The sequence below is a fragment of the Dicentrarchus labrax genome, unplaced genomic scaffold (assembly GCF_905237075.1).
Source record: "Dicentrarchus labrax unplaced genomic scaffold, dlabrax2021, whole genome shotgun sequence".
Lineage (NCBI taxonomy): Eukaryota > Metazoa > Chordata > Actinopteri > Moronidae > Dicentrarchus > Dicentrarchus labrax.
Genome location: NW_026136719.1, coordinates 18,817,597 through 18,839,511, shown reverse-complemented (window position 1 = coordinate 18,839,511; position 21,915 = coordinate 18,817,597). Strand labels below are relative to the sequence as shown.

The 21,915-nt window shown below is 38.1% G+C and overlaps 1 protein-coding gene across 1 annotated transcript; it reads right to left on the bottom strand.

Moving 5' to 3' along the window:
- Nucleotides 1-10,002: 10,002 nt before the first annotated feature.
- On the bottom strand, nucleotides 10,003-15,720 carry rhcga (Rh family, C glycoprotein a). Its single transcript, XM_051380496.1, has 11 exons — nucleotides 15,418-15,720; nucleotides 14,671-14,863; nucleotides 13,631-13,781; nucleotides 13,372-13,519; nucleotides 13,086-13,252; nucleotides 12,855-12,992; nucleotides 11,873-12,009; nucleotides 11,550-11,674; nucleotides 11,209-11,282; nucleotides 11,052-11,125; nucleotides 10,003-10,956 (listed from the first exon to the last, which is right to left on the bottom strand). Exons 1-11 carry the CDS (start codon nucleotides 15,641-15,643, stop codon nucleotides 10,923-10,925), a joined length of 1,467 nt encoding a protein of 488 aa, XP_051236456.1. The 5' UTR covers nucleotides 15,644-15,720; the 3' UTR covers nucleotides 10,003-10,922.
- Nucleotides 15,721-21,915: the final 6,195 nt, after the last annotated feature.

The following is a 21,915-nucleotide window of genomic DNA, read 5'->3' as shown; positions in this document are numbered from 1 at the left end:
ATGTCAAGCATATACATTGGGTTGATTTTAATAACTTTAATGTACTTGAAGTGTGCACTGCGCACTGTATTATCTAAAATAAAACATGAGTATCAGATCGGGACTCTGTATCAATATTAAATGACTTGGATTGAATCTGTGGCTAGAAAACTTGATCGGGACATTCCTAGTCAGAATCATTTTGAAAACGAGATGATGCAGCTTAAGGAGCTTACCATGCAATCAACAAATTGCATATATAAGTAAACTACTTTCAACCATCAATCTCATGTTGTCAATGCAGTGCATTGTTTCAGCTCACTGGGATGGCTGATGAGCGTGAAGGATGGGGGCACACATGGATATTTTCCCAAACACAGAGATGGGACTGGTCCTGAAACAAGGACCTCATCAAAGTTTGGGACACAAAAACCTTCCAGCTCTGCAGATACAGAAACCCCTGAGAGGAGCAACAAAGCACATATTTGTTTCTCTTCTCTTCACGTCCCAATCAAAGCCTCTAATTAACACGGTTTCTTTTCAGATAGTGGAGATCAAATAGTAGCAATTATCTGGGCAAACTTTGATGAGGTGGAATCTCATGCATTCAATCTCAGTCCCCGGCCTGGTTCACTGCACAACCAGAGCTTAGTGAGCCCCACTGTGCAAAAAAACAAATGATCTCTAATGAAGGTCCATACAATGATCCATGGTGTGCCAAAAAATTACAGGACATAGAGTACACAGACACACACACACACACACCCACACACACACACACACACACACACACACACACACACACACACACACACACCACAGGTTTGTTTCTAATAATTATTTTAAAAGTCTTTGGATTTAATAATCACTTAAATTTTTCTAAATTCATTAGGTTAGAGAAAGTAACACATACAGCAACCTCCCTGGTCATCCAGCAGGATGTTTGGTTGTAGGCTGAGAACTTGAACAGTCGTGTTTTACATCTGAAATGCAGAATCATCCCGTTCTCTGTTCTCCCGTCTTAACAACCTAGCCACGTCTCTGCTGTGTTTCAGCCAAACCAGGGAAAAAAACATGACCAGGAAGGAGGTTGTCTCTGTGCTTTAGCGTGTTCATGTTTTGAACATGCATAGTTGGAATAGTTTGTAGCAACACTATTAGCAGCATGATTTCTAGGGATGGCAATGCAGGTCAGTCCATCCATCTAAGACTGAAATATCTCAACAACTATTGGATGGATTGCCCTGAAATTTCGTGCAGGCATTCATGGTCCCCAAATGAGGAGTCCTACTGACTGTGGTGATGTCCTGACTTTTCTTCTAGCGCCACCATTAGGTTCACATTTTTTGTTTTGAGTGCAATGTCTAGACAACTACTGGATGGGTTTACATCACCCCCTAAGGATGAATTGGAATAACTCTGATCCTCTGACTTTTTAATCACCATCAGCTATACTTTATGTTTAGTTTGTGTTTAGTGCTAGAGCCTACTAACATACAAAACTTGTTGCTGAACATTATACCTGCTAAACATCAACATGTCAGCATGCTGAACTTAGCATTAAGCGGCTATTTTGTTCTATTATGAGCAAACTGCAATAGCTACTGTTCATTGCAGAGTTGTAATTCTTCCTGAGGAAATTAAGGACATATTGGACCATAGAAAGAAATGCTTACATATAGTTAATGGTTACAATAACTACAAAATGGATGATGGATAACAGTTTCTCCTAATTTGTTGATTACGTGCACATGCACAATAACGCCAGTGTGAAGTTAAACCCATTGGTTCTACATCTTAACTTGAATACTAAAGTGTAGTATGTCTGATATAACAAGAACCCTGAAATTACTGTTTTTAAGGTTTTCATTCTTGACCCCAAAAAAAACGTTCACACATGCAAGATGCACACACAAACACTCAAACAGAGAGTTCGTGAAGACAGGATCCGTGTGCCCGTGAGGCTTAGAGGGAAAGGCTGAATTTCATCAGGAGAGCAGACAATCACAGGGCCACAGTGTGTCTCTGTAGCCGGGCAGGGCAATGTGTGCACATCAGGTTTTGTGAGGCTCTGACGAGATGTGACAGCCCAGCTCTCACTCAAAGATCCACGAATTTGGTCCATTTTTCTGCCTTTACCATTTACAATGCTTCAGTGGAGATTTCTTTATTTCAGAATGGACAATGGTCTCTTTCTTTCTCATTCCCTACATCTCCCTCTCTATCCCTCACTCACACAAACACACACACACACACACACACACACACACACACAAAGCCTCGCTGGCAGACGAACGCACACTTGCTTGCTGTCATGCTCATTTTGATGGTAATTAATGACATCACCACTGCGTGCGGGTGCATGGTGGTGTGTGTGTGTGTGTGTGTGTGTGTTGAGGGGGGTTGCGTTTGTTGAGCAAACCGTGGGAACAGGGAGCTCTCCAGGGTGGCGAGTCAGGGCCTCCAACAATACATATGCTGTTGCTTTTCACCCAAACACCCTCCCTTCCCAAGAGAATCATTCCTCTCCCCTCCTTTCCTGTCCTCTTCTTTCCCTCCATTTTTTCTATGACTTTCCCTCCCTCGTTTGCACTTGTCGCAATGTGTGTGTGAGATGACTGCCCCCTCTCTGTCAGTGTGTCTCATCAGTGTTAAAGGACCAGTGTGTAACATTTATGATAATCTATTGGCAGAAATTGAATATTATATTCATTTTCATTAGAGTATAATCCACTAAAAATAAGAATTGCTGAGTTTTTGTTATTTTCAAATGAGCCATTTTTATTTACAGAGGGAGCAGGTCCCCTTCCATGGAGGTCGCCATGTTGAACTGCCACGTTCCTACAGTAGACAGAAAAACCAACACTGGCTCAAGATAGGGCCTTTCATGTTTTCCGCAACTGCTAGACGGCACTAAATCCTACACACTGGCCTTTTAACTTAGTTGGAGCTGATGGTTTCTGGGGAAGATAAGTCATGTGCAAGAATAACAAAATAACAAAATGGTCCTTGTACACTCAGCCTGCAGGAAATAATAATTTGGGTCTTCACATTAGGAGCAGAAATGCTTTTGTGCAACTAGTACAGTCTGCAACATAGTCAAACTGTCACAACTTAGAGAAAAACGAGATTGGACTCCAGCAGGATGGTAATTTAATGAGGATGAATTTACAAGCAGGTGGAGGATGGCAGATAAATATTTAGAAGTCCATGAAAAGCAGTAAGTCTAACACAGGGAAATGCAAAAACCACAAACCAATAGAAAAACCAAGACCAAGCTATCCATAGATGAAACCAAACCAAAATGAACGGACAACTGACACATGGGAATACAGAGACTACATACACAGGTGAGAGGGACAGGCAACAAGACACAGGTGAGTATAATCAAGGCAGGCCAACAATCAAATAGGAAGGAAAACAGACAAAGGCAGTAAGAAAAGCAACACAAGACACAGGAGGAGGACAATTACGAAATAAAATTGCAAATAACTAAAGAAAACTCAAAACCATGCAACCATAAAACAACTATATTTAAATCCACTAGCATTGCTAGCTTTTTCTTTTTTGTATACCCTCTAAAACCAGTAATCCTGCTTTCAAAATGTTTCTGCTCTAGACTTCACCTCCTTCCTCAGGCTGTCATTGACAAGCCTCTTCTTTACAGAAGTGATAGATACTGCTGGCCTAACACTTTGCACACCATCGCAGAAAAGGAGAGAAACTTGTTGGTAGGATGTATTTATTTTAAAATGCTTACTGTCAGGATGTCACACTGACCTTTTTATGCTACAGTTACTGCTGATTTTATATTTCTATTGAGTAGAAATATGCAGACAAGTAATATTATTCTGTAAAGAAGAATGAAGAGGGTGTTCAGTCAGTCACATCAGTTATTAACTATATTAATCGTTTGTCAGTGCATGTCTTCATGATGGGTTTAGACACCAAGGTCTCTGGGAACAGGAACCTATCAGGTGTCAGAGGAAATTCAACACTCTCTTCTGCAGTCAAAGTCAAAAACAGTTCTGTGCTGTGATGTTACTTCTGAGTCACACACACACTTGGCGGTCATACCTTTATACATTTGTATGCAGGTGTCCATACATGTATACCTGACACACCACAGGCTCACAAAGGATGTTTTAGTGGTTTTATTGAACACATGCTTTCTTTCTGCTGAAAAGAAAAATGTTCAGCTGCTTGTGTGGGGTAGAAGTGAACAGTGACAGAACAAAAATAAAGTAGAAACTAGTAATGTGGGTAGTGTGAAGGGACAGTTACAGCCCCAGCCTTCTCACACTCAAAAATCAGCCTCTCTTACTGCTTACTGCTGACCAGTTGAACAATAATGGGCAGTAAGTCATTGCTAGAAATAATATTACAGTAATAATATTAATAATATTACCACAGTTTTGTGGGGAGTAGCAGAAAAGTAATATAACTAGTAGTGTAACTAATTACTGTTGGCAGGGAATAAGTAAAGTAATTACTTTTGAAAAGGGGGACTGATTATGAGTAATTACATTTTTTGAGTAACTAACCCAACACTGCTGCTGTCTGTCTTTATTCTTACTTTATTTTATTTCCATTACATCCCAACATATCTTAGTTTTATGGACGTCTGTCAAATACCATAAAGGGCAATGACATAAAGGGTATTAAGTCTCTTGGGACAATTGCTATTTATTAGCCCTGAGGTTTCCTAATTTGGACTCCTCTGGCACTCAAGTGGCACTCAAGTTTACAGCAGTTGGAGGGTGAATTTAATATGCCAGAAACGACGATATATAACCATAAACTGTGCTTAATATCGCCGTCATGTCTCTCTACACAAAGCCAAAATACAGTAGACTTAATTTCAACAAAAACAAATGTTGTTAATGTGACAGACCTAACAAGAACAGAAATTCATAGATGTAATTTGTGTCTACACGACCTGTCTGAGATTTGTAGAATTTATGTGTCTGCATTTTCTGCACTTTCTGCACTTTCTCCCCGTAATGGGGATACTTAAAACTGCACTAAGTGCAATGTACACCAAAATGTAACCAATAATAAAATCTCCTTGGGATGGGACGTTTCTTTGCAGTGTCTGTATGTGAAACATTATGCAAAGAAAATGTGAAATGTTGTAGTCATTCCTACATGTTTAATTGTACGCACATATTGGTAATAAGTAATAAAGAAGCAGGAAAATAATGTTATATCGAGATTTCCCTATTTATCACAATCAAATACTATCTCTTACGCACTAATTAGGGCTCAGAGGCAGGTGGAGCACCTAATTAGCTAAACCATTCAGTGTGGATGGCTTGCACATGTTTTAAAGCAGCTCTGATTTCTACTTCTTTCAATCTAGGCAGGGAACTAGTGGCCTTTGTGCCCGAATCAAAGCACTCCCCCGCTATGAATAGTGATTTCTTTGGTTCTCCTCCTCACCAGTGCTGGCAGAGAGGTCTTCCCCCCTGGGATTTTCCCCTTTGACCCCAACAAATGGACTCTTGTCAACTGAATAAAAAAGTAGTGATTGGCCTTTAGTGATGCCTGTTGTTCGGGCAATGGACGTTTGATGAGTAATCACAATGGATCCTACAGAGAGATCGGTGGAGCTCAGCGCTCAGTGGGATGTCTTGTGATATGACATCAGCATTACAAGCTCTGGACAGTGCGGAGTTAAATTTTTATTGGTTAGATTACAAGGTTATCGCTCAACGTAATTCACTGCATAAACAAACTTTTGCTTGCTTGTCATGAGAACTAGAAGAGTGCCTCTACAAAAGAACAATAAATATCTTCAGCCATTTTTCTAATGAGATAACATAATGAAATGGTCTGAGTGAAAGCACGGAGATGTGACTAATGATCGGCACTGTCATGTGGCAATTAGGTACTGTGGATCTCTTGAAGGGCGGGATTTTTTCAGGAGTGCGCTGATGAGTTTTTATTTAGACCACAAGAGCCCCTGATATGTCACTCAGTGGCCCGGTGAGAGCGCTCGGCGAGGACAGTGAGAAAATGTAGGTTGTTACGTCCATCTAAAAGCCCAGATGGACTCTGCAGCCTGCTCCAATCAGCTCACAAAGGTGATATAATTGCCAGGGCAGGATGGGACAAGGCCACCGCCTTTGGAGTTCTTCAGTCTCCTCCTTTTCCCATTGCACCTATTCTCTCCCACTCTATACTCACTGATTATACTCCCCTCCCTCATTGTCCCATTATCCCCCCCCAACAACAGGCCAATTTGTCCCTCCAGCTTGGCTCCCGCCTCCCCTCCTGCTGCGTTATTTAGCCCCTCTTCTGCACTTCAATGGCAGGTACTGATTAGAGAACTTCCACGACCTCTTCGCTATTCCTCAAAAATCCCTCCTCCCCCTTCCCAGCAACCTTTAATCTGATTACAGGCTTTCTGCAGCTTTTCAGAGGAGGCCAGTCCCAGGAGGACAATAGCAGACCAAGTGGTTTCACAAACACTCTCCCCAGGGTCATATGATTCACAAGAGGAGCTACGTCCACTCTCCTCAAGCATCAGGTCCCTGTAAGGGCAGGCCTGTCTGCACTGTGATTTAAGAGAAACATCTATGTTACAGTGGTTCTGTCTCAAACCTCTTGGACCCTGAAATAAATCATATAAAACATTGAAGTTTCTGAAATGACTGGATTTGAGTCTGTTTCCTTGTCAAATTCTGATTATTTTGGTGAAAGGATTTTGACTCTGATGAAGACACAGCTGCGATATTAAAGGCTGCAAATCAATCAGTGTGCTGCAGTCTGTCTGTTTCCCATCAGGTCTCAGGATGTCAACTTATTTTTGATAAAATATTAAAATTTAAGACCATTTATTAAAACCCTTCCACATTTTTGTGTGCTGCAGAAAATGTGATATCTTTTAAAAACAGTGATGATCAACATTCAACATTACGGAGGGTTTCAGCATTTACTTAAGAGTATCACATATATTTAGCATCGCTCTCCTATAACATTGATTGAAACATGGTGGACAGTATGTTTTTTAAAAAAAGGTTCAAAATTGATCCAGAAGAATAAGAGCGTCCTGGCAAAAACCTGGAACCTACATTACCCACAATGCTACTTGACCACCACAGTTTGGTCTGGGATTTGTGTGTGTTATGCTAGTAGCAACTAATGTAGCCTTGAGCAGACATGAGGAGCAGGCTACAGAGGTGTAGTTAGCTTACTTCTTTAACTTCCGAGGTTGTTTTCATTTTCAAACGTGTAGTCTTCAACCCCAACTTATGGTGACTCAAGTGACATCACTTGAGGCCAAATCAGACTTTACACAGTTCCCTTTGGAGCCACAAAAGCTTTTATACAACTTTTTGTAAAATACTTTGGTGTATTTAAAATTGGTGGCATTTGTATTTGGTTTAAGATGTTTTATTCTGTTTTGCCAATAAGCAATTAGAAGAACATTAAAAGCTCAGTGAGAAATAATCAAAATGTGACATGACAATGACAATGTGACATACTAGTAACTCTCAACATTGTGTAGATACTGTCCAAAAACCAAAACAAGCTAAAACAAATTCAGCTCCAGTGTTTGAATGATACCCTAGTATAACATTGTCATGTTATTAGCATCACATGGATGCTAGACTATATAAACCTACAATTAAATAAGTATGACACAATGTAAATGTTGTGTTTCATTGTACTAAAAACAATGACTCTGAGGTATTTGACCCCAGCGGTGTTTTTACAGATAACTCCACAGTTAACTTGTTTAACCCCATCAGGCCTTTTTAGAGACCTCTTCACTCAATAAAACTTCTGCCACCAGCCAACCTGACAAGACCAGCGCAAAGCACATGTCCACCCAGTATATTTAGAGTTCATCAATGTCACAGTGACTGGTCAGGAAATGACCTTATTGACTGGCCTGTCCAGGCCTCATTACCATCATAATGAAGGCAGCAGGGAGACCGGAGTCCTGGAGGCAACAAACGAGCCCATGAAGGATGCAGTTTAACCCTCTTTGACTCTTCAAACTTACACCTTAAGTCAAGTCAACATGAAGCTGTGGACTGCTGTTGTAGAGGTGAAGATAATTCTCCACTCAGCAGTCAGGGACATTCATCAGCTTTTCTTTATGAAAAGTCACAGGCATTTAAACCGGATGCTGCATGAGAGCCCTTGTGTGGTCAGAAGAGTCCTTCAGAGGGGTCAGAATTCAAGAAAATATTAGTAAATCAGGTTTCCAATTTAATTTAACTAAATTCCAACTTCTTTGAAATAATTTACAATTATCAGCTTGGTATTTACTAAATACTGTAGTACTGTCAAAGGCAAATTATGATGTGTAGAAGAAATGAGAAATATAAGCATCTTTATGTTTATTATATGTTAGTACACTGGTGTTAAAATAGTCTGCATGCAAAGTTGTAAGTAAGTTGTTCTTACTTTTAAGACCTTTGGTTGTCAAATTAAAACACTGGCTACTGTTGATCCTAAAAATTGCACCGGGACGTATCATACACACATACACACACACACACACACACACACACACACACACACACACACACACACACACACACACACACACACACACACACGTCTTAATCCTATTTCTCTAAGGACGTAAGTGTTTAAAGAGTAGGATGGCTAAAACCTCTGTTTAACATCAGAAAAGCATCTATTGATTGATTCTCCATCAATCTTTACCTCATACCGCCACCATGTGGAGAAATAGAGGAATCATGATCAAGAGGAAAGAATGGGACATGTAATTACAAATATATAGTAATGTATTATTATCTATGTCTAGGAAGCTACCCCCTAGGTTAAACATTGAGCATCCTGATTTTAAACATGATTAAAAACAAGACTAAATCAAATAAGAACAGTAATTAATTATTTAATTAAAAATTATTAATTATTATTATTATTATAATAATTATTATTATTAACAGGTCCTAAATTAAACTCTAGGGGATTATATGGTTTCACTCATACAATTCAAATTTAACAATTTGTGAGATTTATGGTTTTATTTTAATTTCAAAAGTTAATTCAAGACTTATAATATATAATGAAAGATATACACCTATATTATTATCTGATCTTGAGGCCCCATCTTGTATTTTAATTATTGAATGTAAATGTGACAGAGGGGGAGTAACTGTAACTGTAACTGACCAACATACTGTGTTACATTGATGTGAATACCATGACCAGCTAAATCTGTACAACTCAGAAATAGATAACACCAAATACCAATAACTTAAGTAACTAAGTATTTAGTAAAGGGAATGCCTTGTTAAATTTCAATCAACTCTAGTTTGTTAGTGTAACGTTCATTTTAAAGGAGTTTTGAATTCTGCTCATAATCATGTTGTCTGCACACACCAGTGTTTGCATTAGCTTGCTTTAATATGTCTTTTTCTGCACACTCTGGACTACAGCCTGAAAACAAACATGGATCAATTGGCTAAATCAAAAATTTATTTGATTCCTGCAGTAGTACAATGGTGTTAACTTTTCCTTCTTTTCCACACATTTAATCTGTTCATATTTCCTGTTTTATCGATCCATCAGCTTCCATACTTCGAGCCAAGCACTGAACTATTACTACTTTCTAGTTCTACTTTGAAAATTGTATGAGGGAATCTTCTTTGTCGTTAAACTTTATTTTTAATCATTTTGGATAGTTTCTTCTTATATTTTAATTTAATTAATTAAAAATAATATTTGAATAATATGCCACACATTATGGTAAGGCAATAAAGTAAGTTATTATAATGGTCAGGAATATACAAAAATAGATAACTAAGCTGTCAGTTTTTTCCATTAATTTATTGCTTTATTCACGTTTGATGATTTATTTAGGCTACTTGAAGACTACCAACGAAAATTCTCACATCATGATTGTCATTTATTCTACTTATTCAAGGCATGTGTGATGATTATTACACTTTAAGAGTATTGGAATTATTTAGCTTTGGCATTAGTTCATTTTGATCATGTCTTGTAAAAATGTGAGCAATTAGAGTGCAAATACAATAATATTAAGTTATTGTTTAATTCCTCTTACATGTGATTTATGAAAGTGTACATCTGAAAATACATCAATAATACAACAAGCAGATTGTCACATACAATCACATGTACTGTATTGGAGGTAACATTGAACACTGTAGCAACCAACTCACTGGAAATTATATCACAGTTACTGCAGTTATTTAAAACTTCCACCTTAAGAACAAATCAGTTATGCAACAAACAAATAATGTGCAATAAAATATTTAATCATATGTACACACAGCTTACGAAGACCTATGCATCATTTTAAACAAACTCAAAATTTGCCTACTTTGGTTTTCACAAATATCTATGATTAATGCCTTTTTTCTTTTTACACGCACAACTAAATATATTGTATTACAATATAGACTCTTCATTTATATGCAATAAAATGGCAAACATCAGTTACAATATTCAGCAATTAGAAGGCATAACATTAAATATTAAACTGTTTTATATGATAAAGATAAAAGCGTACAGTAAAGCATTTCCAAATTCATGAAAATGTAGTTCTTCTGTGTGTTATAGTCAGCATATATAGCATAAACAAAGTGTCTTTGACTTCTCATCATACTGCTTGGATTCAGGGCATTTTCCAGTCATGAAGTATCTGCAAATTATATGAAGTCTCTTCCAAAATGAAAGAGAAAATAAATGTAGTTTTGATTCAGAATTATTTTTCTATTCGTATGATATTTGGTCAGCGTTACCGTAATCTTAAAGACAAATGTATCAGGTGTAAATGTTGTGAGACAAGACTTGCAGAATATGGCAAAATATTCTTCCTTTTTTGTAGAAATGCCAATTTTTGAGGGTGGCTCCTTCATAAATTAGTGTTGTTTCACAGCTGTATCAAGTTCAAAGTGATATGAGGGGGGTCAATCATCCACTGTGCTGCTTTAACTTTGCTCCACAGAGAAGTTTGACTCAGATCTGTTGAACAAACAGAAGGAAATCACATTTAATGAGAATTCATGAGAGGGAGGGGAACAGTAAATAAGCATGTGTGTAAGTATGAGTGAGCTTACATGTCTTGGTGTTTGTGTATCATGTGGTTGTTGTACTCCAAGACAGGAGGGATGGTCTCCTCCTCCTCAGGAACCTGAAACCAACACATGGGATCAGACATTTTTCTTACCACTTAAAGGGCAAGAACACCATCTAGTGGTAGAAATGCACTCTTACCTCCCAGTAAACTTCATCATCAAAGCAGTTGTCGTCAGCAGGGTCGCCCCAAATCGGGAACCTCAGGATGAAACCTTTAAAGAGAGAAAATCTAACATTAATCAAGACTTCAGAACTTTTCAAACTGACATGTACAGATACTATTTTCGGTAACAATCATTCTTATTTTTCTGTGTGTGTGTGTTTGGAGAAAAAAATACCTTAAAAATACCTTTAAAAGTGCTTTAGTAATAAATATCCTCTTGCCTCTGATTTATCTTAACATAATTGAAACAGACTGCTTGATGTAGTAAGATTACTGTTTTCCTTAGTCTTGTACACAATGCAGTTTTCAAACTCACCGACAATCGCTCCTCCAACAAGTCCAAACGCAATTGCCACACATACGCCAGCAGCCTGGAAGCCTCCCTGGGTCCCTGGACTTCTGTTTGCAAATTCGCCTTCAAAGTCAAATGTGTTGATTAACCTACAGGAGAAAAAAGTGTTGCCAAGTCAGTTCCCAAACTAGTTTCTACCTCAAAACTCAAGTAGAACCTGCACATGTCTTTGTGCTTAATCTGTACACATAGATGAAGACAATGCCTAAAAACTGGGCATGTCACTGTTTTCTTTTACCATGTTGGAGTCAGCAAACAGGTTTGTCTGTGTGTATTTAATAACTTACCCCTCTTTACTATAGACAGATTCAGAGGCGGCTGCAGCAACAATGGCACCTATAAAGCCGCCGAGCATCCCTGGTGCAGCATGCAGGTTGTGAACACCACATGTGTCCTGGAGCTTTAAAGAGTTCTCCAAGCAGGGCTGCGAATGACAAAATCATCCATTATTGACTGATCTGAAGCCAAGGCCATATCCATGATTTTAAAAATACTGAGGTCATGAGTCCAAATTCTGTTTTCTTTGAGCCCTTTATAGTTATCCCTAAAATGGCTATTTTCTGTAATTTTTTACATTATTTAGTCTTTTCATAGTTTATATTTTCACTTATTTGTGAAAATAGATCTTGTATAAATGTTATTTCTCCACACCATGGACATTTTAAAATCTTTTATTAACTGTTTGGCCTATAACCTGTCAAATATAAGTAAATATAATAAAAACATACCAAGTGTGGTTTGCATGCAATTATAGAATATAAAATCCTCAAATTCTCAAATACTGATGACCTCTGTGTCAAGGTCATTCAGTATCTATCTAGCTACCAGTTTTGCTCTTTTTTCAACTTTATTTCAGGTTATTAAAAGTTAAAAAAAAAAAAAGTTAAAATTGAATGCATCATTATAAAATGCATCATTATAAAACAGAGACATGACTACCAAACGCAATAATGGTTGGCATTTAAAATAACTTTTTGAGGTGTGTCACAATAACTTGCTTCTGGCCTGTTTCCTTATTACATCTAATCATGAAAGTAACTGCTCTTGACATGAGTCACCACTTTTCTTATAATGGAGCTATTTTCCTGTAAAATAACCTACTGGTTTATTTTTGCTTCTACTTTTCATTCTGGTTCCTTCATATTTCTTCTGAGTTTTTTTTTTATTCCTCTTTTTCTCTTCTTCCTTTTCTTAACTTCTGCAGTGATAGAGCCACAACACAGAGTTCTCTCAGATCAAAAGTTAGGAGGCAAAAGACTGCAGGCTCACCGTGACAAACAGGTAGCCAAAGGTGGAGATGATACCTGTGCAGAAACCCACGATCAATGAACCATAAGGAGTGATCATGAACTCTGCTGCTGTTCCCATGGCAACACCACCTGCCAGGGTGGCATTCTGGATGTGCACCTGTCAGGTAAAGCAAGCATGTTAGTCGTGAGAAATGCACATATCTTACATGACTCGCTGTAGGTTTGACGTTTTTCAGTGACATAGCATTACCATGTCCAGTTTTCCTCTCTTCTGAGACATGCTGGAGATGGCCACGGTGGTGAGAACAGAGGAAGCGAGGGCCAGGTAAGTGTTGATGGCTGCTCTGTGCTGTCCGTCGCCATGGTCCGTGATGGCAGAGTTGAAACTGGGCCAGAACATCCACAGGAACAGTGTACCTGTCAATTAAAATTAATACATTTACAACCAAGCAGACAGGCCTGATGGTGATGAATATAAAATAATAGATATGACAAATGAACTGTGAAATTTAAAATATAAGTCAGCGGTCACTCACCGATCATGGCAAACATATCAGAGTGGTAGACGGATCCATTAAGGCGTTTGCTTTGGTGTAGGTTCGGTCGGTAGAGGACCCAGGAGATGGCCAAACCATAGTATCCTCCGAAGGCGTGAATGACCATGGAGCCACCAGCATCTTTGCACTGTGGGAATGAGCAGCACAAAAAAAGAAATTGCAATGTTTGAAGGAAAATTATGTCCCCTTGGACAATAATAAAATCCCCAGTGCGATGATTGTGTTTGATGAGACTCACATGAAGAAGGTCGAGGATGATGTATTCCTCCACAGCAAACAGTGTGATGCCAAATAAGGTGACAACCATCAGCTGGACAGGGCTTACTTTTCCCAGGAGGGCACCGTAGGCAATCAGAGAGCCGGCACAGCAGAAGTCTGCATTGATCAGACTGTGGGGGACAAAGAGAACGTCAAGAAGTCTGACTGAGTGGAGACTTAAATGACCAAGAGCGATAAACGATGCACCAAAGCACTGTGAGGAGTCAAAGCAAGGCTGGACTGGGCCAAGTGGGAAACTTCCCTGACATTCCAAAAGTCCAAAGGTTTGTGTATTTCAGTTGGTTTTGGTAATATGATTTGAATTGCAAACTTGCTAAGGAATTGGCACGACTAAAGTACAACATCGACTAAGGCAGGTCCTGCATTATAACCTACTGATGTGGCTCTGTCTTGTAGATTAGTAAATATTGTGCTCACATTGTGTGTTTTCCTCCTACACAGTGTTTACCTTGGGGCCAGATAGTGTTATTCCAGCACAGGAGTACAGTTTGTTCTCTGGGTGTCTGAGTGTATAGTGAAGCATCACGCAGCTCCTTCTGCTTTAAACAACATTCTTCACATATGCTGTTGTATTTCCCAAGAAACATAAATAGTAAATTATATAAATATATTATGATAAAATGTAGAGAAGGTGATAGGTATGGGCAGAGAGAAGGTCAACATCCAAGGTAACCACACTTAAAATAGACAAACTGGAACAGCTCGATCATGAATTTGTACTTCACATAGTGTACACAGTAGTAGAAATGACACCCGACGACAAGAATGACAGGTTTGCCTCAAGGACTTCTGACAGGACCAGACAAAAACATGCAGTGACTGCTGTGACAAAAGTACCTCTTCAAAGAACATGGCTAAAGTCAGACTCCCCTATCCACATTTACAGTTAGTTCATCTTGACAGGTTTCAGTTTTTAAGTTGCATAATTCACCTGTGCAACCCCCAGCATTTCTCCAGTTTACTAAATGACTGAAAAAGCTGCATAATTTACTGGCTTACCTCTCTACACCAATATAGATTTTTCCGGTGGCCGGGTCGAGGGAGTGGAACCAGCCTTGCATGAGAAGAGCCCACTGCAGACCAAAGGAGGCGATCAAGAAGTTGAAGCCCACACCACCGAAGCTGTATCGTTTGAGGAAGGTCATGAGGAAACCAAATCCAACAAAGATCATGACATGGACGTCCTGGAAGCCTAGAGAGAGGGAAATAAATTAATACATTTTGTCGAGGTGTAATGGCATGCAATTACTTATATTCGTAGAATTTTAAAATGTATCAAGCTTTGACAAAAATATCTTTCTTTAGTTTATTAATAATTATAGATTTTGAAATTTATGCTTTTGTTTGTTCTTGTGTGTTGAGATTTTATCAGTTTAACTTGCTTAAATGTATTACTGGCTTTAAGATATTATTGCAGCCACATAATCAGCACAACATACTGATACATACAATTGCTTTAAGTCCCTAAAACTAAATGTTATTAAATTTGTCACAATCTAGAACCAGATAGTAAAATGACTACAATCTGGTTCTAAAAAGTTGCATCTATGAGAAAATATCTGTATGTACAACTATATTTTCAGTGGGATGAAAATAATGAATCATAGTCATCCATTTGCCATCAGTGGAAAACAACCAGAGTGACACATCACTGACACAGGATCATCAAAATAATACCTGCAATTAAATATGTAACCTTTATTTGCAAAGTGAATTACCTTACAGGCTGTCTATGGCTGTACTTACTGGGATATCTGAAGTAGAAGTCATTTTCAATGTCGCTGGTGATGTTGTTTTCCTGTTTGAACTCTACCCAATGTGCGTCTGACTCCTCATCGTACCGGATGAAAACTCCAAACAGCACAATCATAGCAATCTGCCAGACAAAACAGACAGCCGGAAGACTAACACGAACATTGGTGTTCTTTTGCCGGCCGAAAAAATTGACTACACTGTTGCAACAGTTCCCCATGGTGACTGTCTGCTGAAGATGCTCTGATCACTCCTCAACCAGGCCCTTGCGCTGATGTGACTTCCAGCAGCATCTCATCAGGTGTATATAGGGACCTTTGGGAGGGGTGTGCCCACAGACAGGGGGTGGGGACATCTTACCTGTTGATAAAGCAGGTAAACCACTCCTTCACTGCTGGCCTTTACACCTGCAGTTAAGCTACAGCTGCAAAAAAAACCTCCTAGAACAGGTACTACAGCAGGAAATGATCTTTGCATAATGTGTGACAAAATGACTGAGTACAGACATTAGATGCAGTGACTAACTTTATATGGCATTATTTTTTAATGTGGCTACTTCTAGCCATTATTACAAAATGTTACCCAGGTGGTTATCACAAATGTAAAGCATGGTAAAAAATCAGGTCTTGGTGTAATGGTAAAGACGTGCCACTACAGTAACCTGTAACTGCACTCAAGATAATGACTGTTGACAGACACTTAGTCCTACGTTGTAAATAAACTTTTGAGTGTCTGTGAAAGCATTAAACTGGTCCCGGGTGAACACACATGTCAGTCAGGCTTACATAATCACCAGAGCTGCATGCTGAATGTGTATGTGTGTACGCCTTTGATTAGAATACATGGCAGTGTTTTTAATGAATCATAAAACCACTAATAGAGTCCTTCAAATACAATATATTGTTTATGCTATAGTATAGTCTTTAACAGAATGCTAACTGAGCATTAATGTACTGTTCCAGTTTTATACTGCTTCTAACCACTGAGCCCCTGCACTGGAGCAGCTGGGGAAAAATGTGTTGTTTAAGGACGTTTTTTTAAAGTTCATTGTGCTTGAAGTGTAGATGCAGATTGCAATTACCTTGCCTCGCTGTCCCCTTCAAACATGAACACCCTTATCTTAAACAAATGTTTGGTTTGTCCTTTTTGAGCAACTGTAGAAAGATGTCAATTCAATATGGCCAACTCCTAGAAAGCGATCTGCATTATCCGTAGAACAATTCCTATATTCAGGTGATTAAACACTAATTAAAACATACTTGTGAAGATTATATTCAATGTCTGCCAATAGATCCTCCTAAATGTTACACACTGGACCCTGGGGAACTGAATGTACTCTAGAGGATTGTTTTTAAGTTTCTAAGTCACCAAGTGTTCTTGTGTATACTTGATGGTATATAAGGTAGATCATTCTGAGGTCTTCTCTACATACCGCACGAATTTAAGAGACTTGATTCATCACACTGGGTTAATAATTCTTTACTACTAGCAACTATCAATATTTTTGAAGAATATCTCTTACACTGGAAAGCAAGTTTGCTGTAATCATTAGTCCACCCCTGCCTGGAGATAAGAGGATGCGTGATATAAGTCAGTGACAGAAAATGAATATCAGTATGACTCAAAATGAGTGATGCTCAATAGGAACAATAGAACATCCTCAGTTTTTTATTTTGTAAGTTTTATTTACATGAAAGCACGCTCTGTCTTTTCATAATTTATGAACAGTAAAAACATGTTCTCTGCTTGGTACATCACATGTTCACTGGTTATTTGTGTCCTCCTCCACGTGTGTGTGTGTTCTGGTGGCGTTTTCCAATCTTGATGATCATCTGACAGAAGAGATTCCAGTTCAGGGATTCATCATATGTCGAGGCTCTGCTGTATCTCTGTGACACAAAGAACATTCCAGATCATAATCTGTTTTCCTTCTTCATCACATTTAACTTATTCAACTCATTATGTAAGACATTATGTTCCGCTGCTGAGATTCGCATCTCTGATGATATTCCCGTATGTGCTCAAGAGTCAAACCATGATTCATAGTACATACTTAACTTTATATGTTTAATTATGATGTTTGTTGTATTTGTACATACTGTGTTATTTAGAGTTTCTGTTGAATGTCTTGTCTTTGTCTTCTGACCTATTGGGACCATGTTGGAAATAAGTTCCTTCACATTAACATGTTTTCCTTTGGATTTTTTATTTTTTTCCCTGTCTGATAATCCATAAAAATCAATCAATAAAATCCCAGTAGCACATACAATGTATCACTGGGCTTTGCAGGTTTTAGAAGCCCACAAGAACAAGTCAATGAAAATACACACCGGTATAAGAGTCCTGTCAGGTAAAATACACAGGTTGCATGATTTTTGCAGGATAGGTAAAAAAATATTACGTGCTTGTGTTTTCAGGATGTTAGCACAGTATTATGATGAACTGCACTGTCCTGTGTATCTCGATTTTAAAAATATTCAGCTCCATCTTTCTGAATTAACCAGATACCTCCAGCAGGCTCTCTGCCTAACCCAAATGCTATAACCAGCCTCCAGCATGTTCCAGTTGACCCAGGCAGTCCTCTCATCCCTCTGAGCCTGACCAAAAGCCATTTGAACTTGCACATTCACTAGTGTTATATTTAACTGGTAAGAGTCCAGTATACCAGAACAAAATGTGACTGATATGAGTTTTATTGAACAAATCCCACATGTGGGGTAAAAGTAAAGGCTAAATCGTAGTGTAATAGTAGCACAAATAGAGAAAACCCATGAAAGGGTTGCAGATACACAAAGATATCTATCTAACATTGAACTCTTCATCACCCGTTACGTAAGTCTACCGGTTGTCACCAGATTAACCAGTGACTGATTGTTTTGTTGTTCTTTTAGACAAGAAGAAGAAAAACAGCAGAAGTAGGAGTCTGAAAAATAATGCTTTTTTTTATAAATTTCATCTTCTGTTGATTATCTTCCTGCCCTTCAGATTCATCCTGGGACCCCCTTTGTGAGTCCTGATCACCAGATTCAAAACCCTTGAGCAGACTGAACTGAATTCAAGTTTTTATTTCACGAAAAAGAATGTGTTACATTTTCCATAAATACCCTTGTTACATAATAATCCTGCCCCTAATGTGGGTAGTTTAGTCTCTTTTTTTGTGGAACCGTGTACTTTCTTCCTGTTTTCCATTTTTATTCTTAAGAAATCATGAAACAATCCCTAGTTCATTATTAAAGATCTCTACAGCTACATTACTCAAATTATTCAACAGTTGAAAGATAATAACAGACGGCAGGGTGGCATAGAGAGGAAGAAGATTGTTGCTCAATCACAAACCCATATTTAAAACACTATCACAGGAAGCATTTGCCCTGCTGAAATACCCCCGAGCAAAAAAAAGGCTCACCCTGTGGGGAATTTGAATAATCAAAAATCACATATGAATACTACAGGAAGTAGAGCGATGAGTGATCATGCTGTTGGGCTTTTTTCATAGGTTTTTATAAAAGAATAGAAAATTGCATAACACCCGGCACAAATAGCGGTCGTTCACCTTAATCAATGCAGAAACGATACAATGCTGTCTTAAAGTGGTTGAACATGTGACAGAGGGACTCTATGGAGGTTTCAGATCTTATCTGCTGAAGGCATTTCAGCGATGTTCTCAGTCACATGGTGTGGTATGTGCTGCCATATCCACGCAGAGCCTAAGAATGATGGCCCCCGGAGATATTAAGAGCTCCTGTCAATCTACAGGTAAGTGAGACACAGATCAGTGCAACGCAACTATTTAAACAACAAAGCTTTTCAGTTTTCTTCCTTTTGCTTTGCTTCACCGTTGTCTTTAAAAATACTGTAACTATGGCATCCCGACAGGACTGCTGAATGGCACCACTTGCAGAAACCACAGAAAAAAAATAATTGAATAAACACAAATGACGCACATTTGACCTAAACATTGATTTACAGTGTGAATATGAACTATAAAAACTCCATGTGCATACTTCTCTTGAATTATTTACTCAATTTTAGTCACTTTGTCACAAGCTGTTGCACTTCTAAGCGTCTGTTTGTGAGATAATATGAAACTTTTAATCCTTGAAAAGTGAAGAGGTATCAAATAATTGTTTCCTTCTCACATGACAGAAAGCCTGTTTTTGTTGGAATCATTATGCATCTCATCACTCATCTAAGTTACAACATCATTCTCTATTATGCAATTTATGATAGATGTCCATCATGTGAAACTGATCTTTACTTTAGCTGATGAAGTAATCGCTTTCCTACGTAACCTTCTTTTGATTAAATGAAATAAAACGTCAATCAAATGTATTTTGCACTTTCATTTGATCTGTCGGTAGCAGCCTCGGGTGTGTGACTAAGCCGACAGGAACTCGGCAGGTACAAAACAGTGCACCTAGTCAGATGCCACAGAGATATGGGAGCGTCAAGTAGTCGGCTGTTTCTTGGTGACAGAAAACTACAGCACACTTTGAAGATGATCTAACACTCAGATAACCTCAGACCCAGTGTTATGATCTGCAGAGGAAACAGACGTTTTACTTTGTCAAACAGCATCTTTGTCTCTCACATGGTCCATCATGTGACTCCAAGTTCACATAGAGGCACACACATCAGTCTGGAGGTGTCATCCTCATGTGCCTCAGTCAGCCACACAGGTGACTCTGAGCAACAATGGACACATACATATTATGTCTGCATTGATGGTGTTACTGCCATTTTCATCCTTTATACTTGGATTTTTTTCCCACTCATAATTTCAGTTTGAATTATACTTTATGAATTGTGTCTTTTTTATATTGTCTGTGCATTTTTTAGATTGTTTTTTTTGCTTGCATGAATGAAATAAATACCAAAAACCAAATTAATATTTGCTGGAATTTAGTTTTTATTTCAAAATTCAGTCTCAGTTTAATTGGAAAACCAAACTGTTATAAAAGCAGAAAAGCTTTTTCCAACATATCAACTTCAGGAGTTCACATTAGTTCAGACTGTAAGTAATATTTCCACTGATACACACAAGAAATCCATTTATCTGGTGGCAAATTTTGTCCTTTGTCTTTCCCTATGCACTCACATACGATCATGATTTACTGGGTGGCATAACTTAATGAGTTTTAATGCACAAGCGACATCACAGAAAACATCCAGTTTTCTTTTATTCCCTTTTAAATAGATTTTATAGCTCATTGTCAATATTAGATATATATTCTTTATCAGCTTGCTCCAGCTCTTGACTGAGGCCATATTATTTACATTAAAAGAACTAATCAAAACAAAGGTTTCTATCATTCCATTAAATTGAAATACTCTTCATTCAGTATCATTTTATACACCTTTCCCCAAAGTTAAACCTGACATATTTTGTGTTTTTGTAAACTTTGGGATCTCCACTCAAATTTAAAATACAGTTCTGTTTGTTTGAACATTGATTGGCTGCACAGCTTGACTTTGCGTCGACTGTTCCACAGGCAGGACAGTGGGATTGAAGAGGTTAAACCCATTCTGAGGTGATTCATCGCCTCAGTTCCCTCAGCAGGTTTCTCCTTTCATTGTTTTTTTCAATCGGGGTATGAAATGACATGTTTGAGGAGCTTGGGCGGGTCTAATTTGTGTCATCTTTAAATTATTTATTAAAACACACAGCTTGCAGTACTTGTTCCTGCAAACAGCAGAAGACAGCTGCACAGTGCCACAAATAAGCTCCTGTTGCTGTTTTGCTCATTTAATTTTATGGATGGTACACATATTATATATTATTATTATATATATATTACAAGTATATTGCATTCACTTGAGAATTTGAAAATGATAAATTTAAGAGTCTTATCAAATCAGAAAAGCCCTGCTACTAGTAGCGGTAACACTGATAATTAATCAGTTCATGATTGTTCTTTCTTATAGTGTGGTCCATGGAGGAGCTCTAATCAGAGTCGTTGTGTTTGTGTATTGAAGATATGTGTAATAAATGCACAATAGAGACTGATACTTGATTTGTAGCATGTGTAGCTGACTTATTGGTCATCCATTAAATCTTCTTTTGTTCTTGTGTGTCTGATTAAATCATTTCTTTACACAATTGATTTTATGAGCAGAAAATCAGGAGTCACTTGGAATTGAAGTGAAGGTCCGTAGATAAATATTTGTTAATTATTATTATTGTTTTATGATTTTATTCTTTTTGCATTTTGTAACTTTGTTAGTAAACATACAAACTCATTAACATGTCAGATATTCAACAACCTCTGTCTAATAAAGATGCATATGGAGGTGAATTAAACACTGGGGGCAAAATATACAAAATGAGACTCAAATTAATTTGAATTGGGGTTGAAATACAGGAACCAGCAAAAAGTAAGTTTTTTTTCAGGCGGAGAGAGTTTATTTATTCTTTATGCATCGTCTCAGATTTATGTTTTGTTTCCTCAGAAACAAATGAACATGAATGCAGGTTTCAACATCATGGGACAC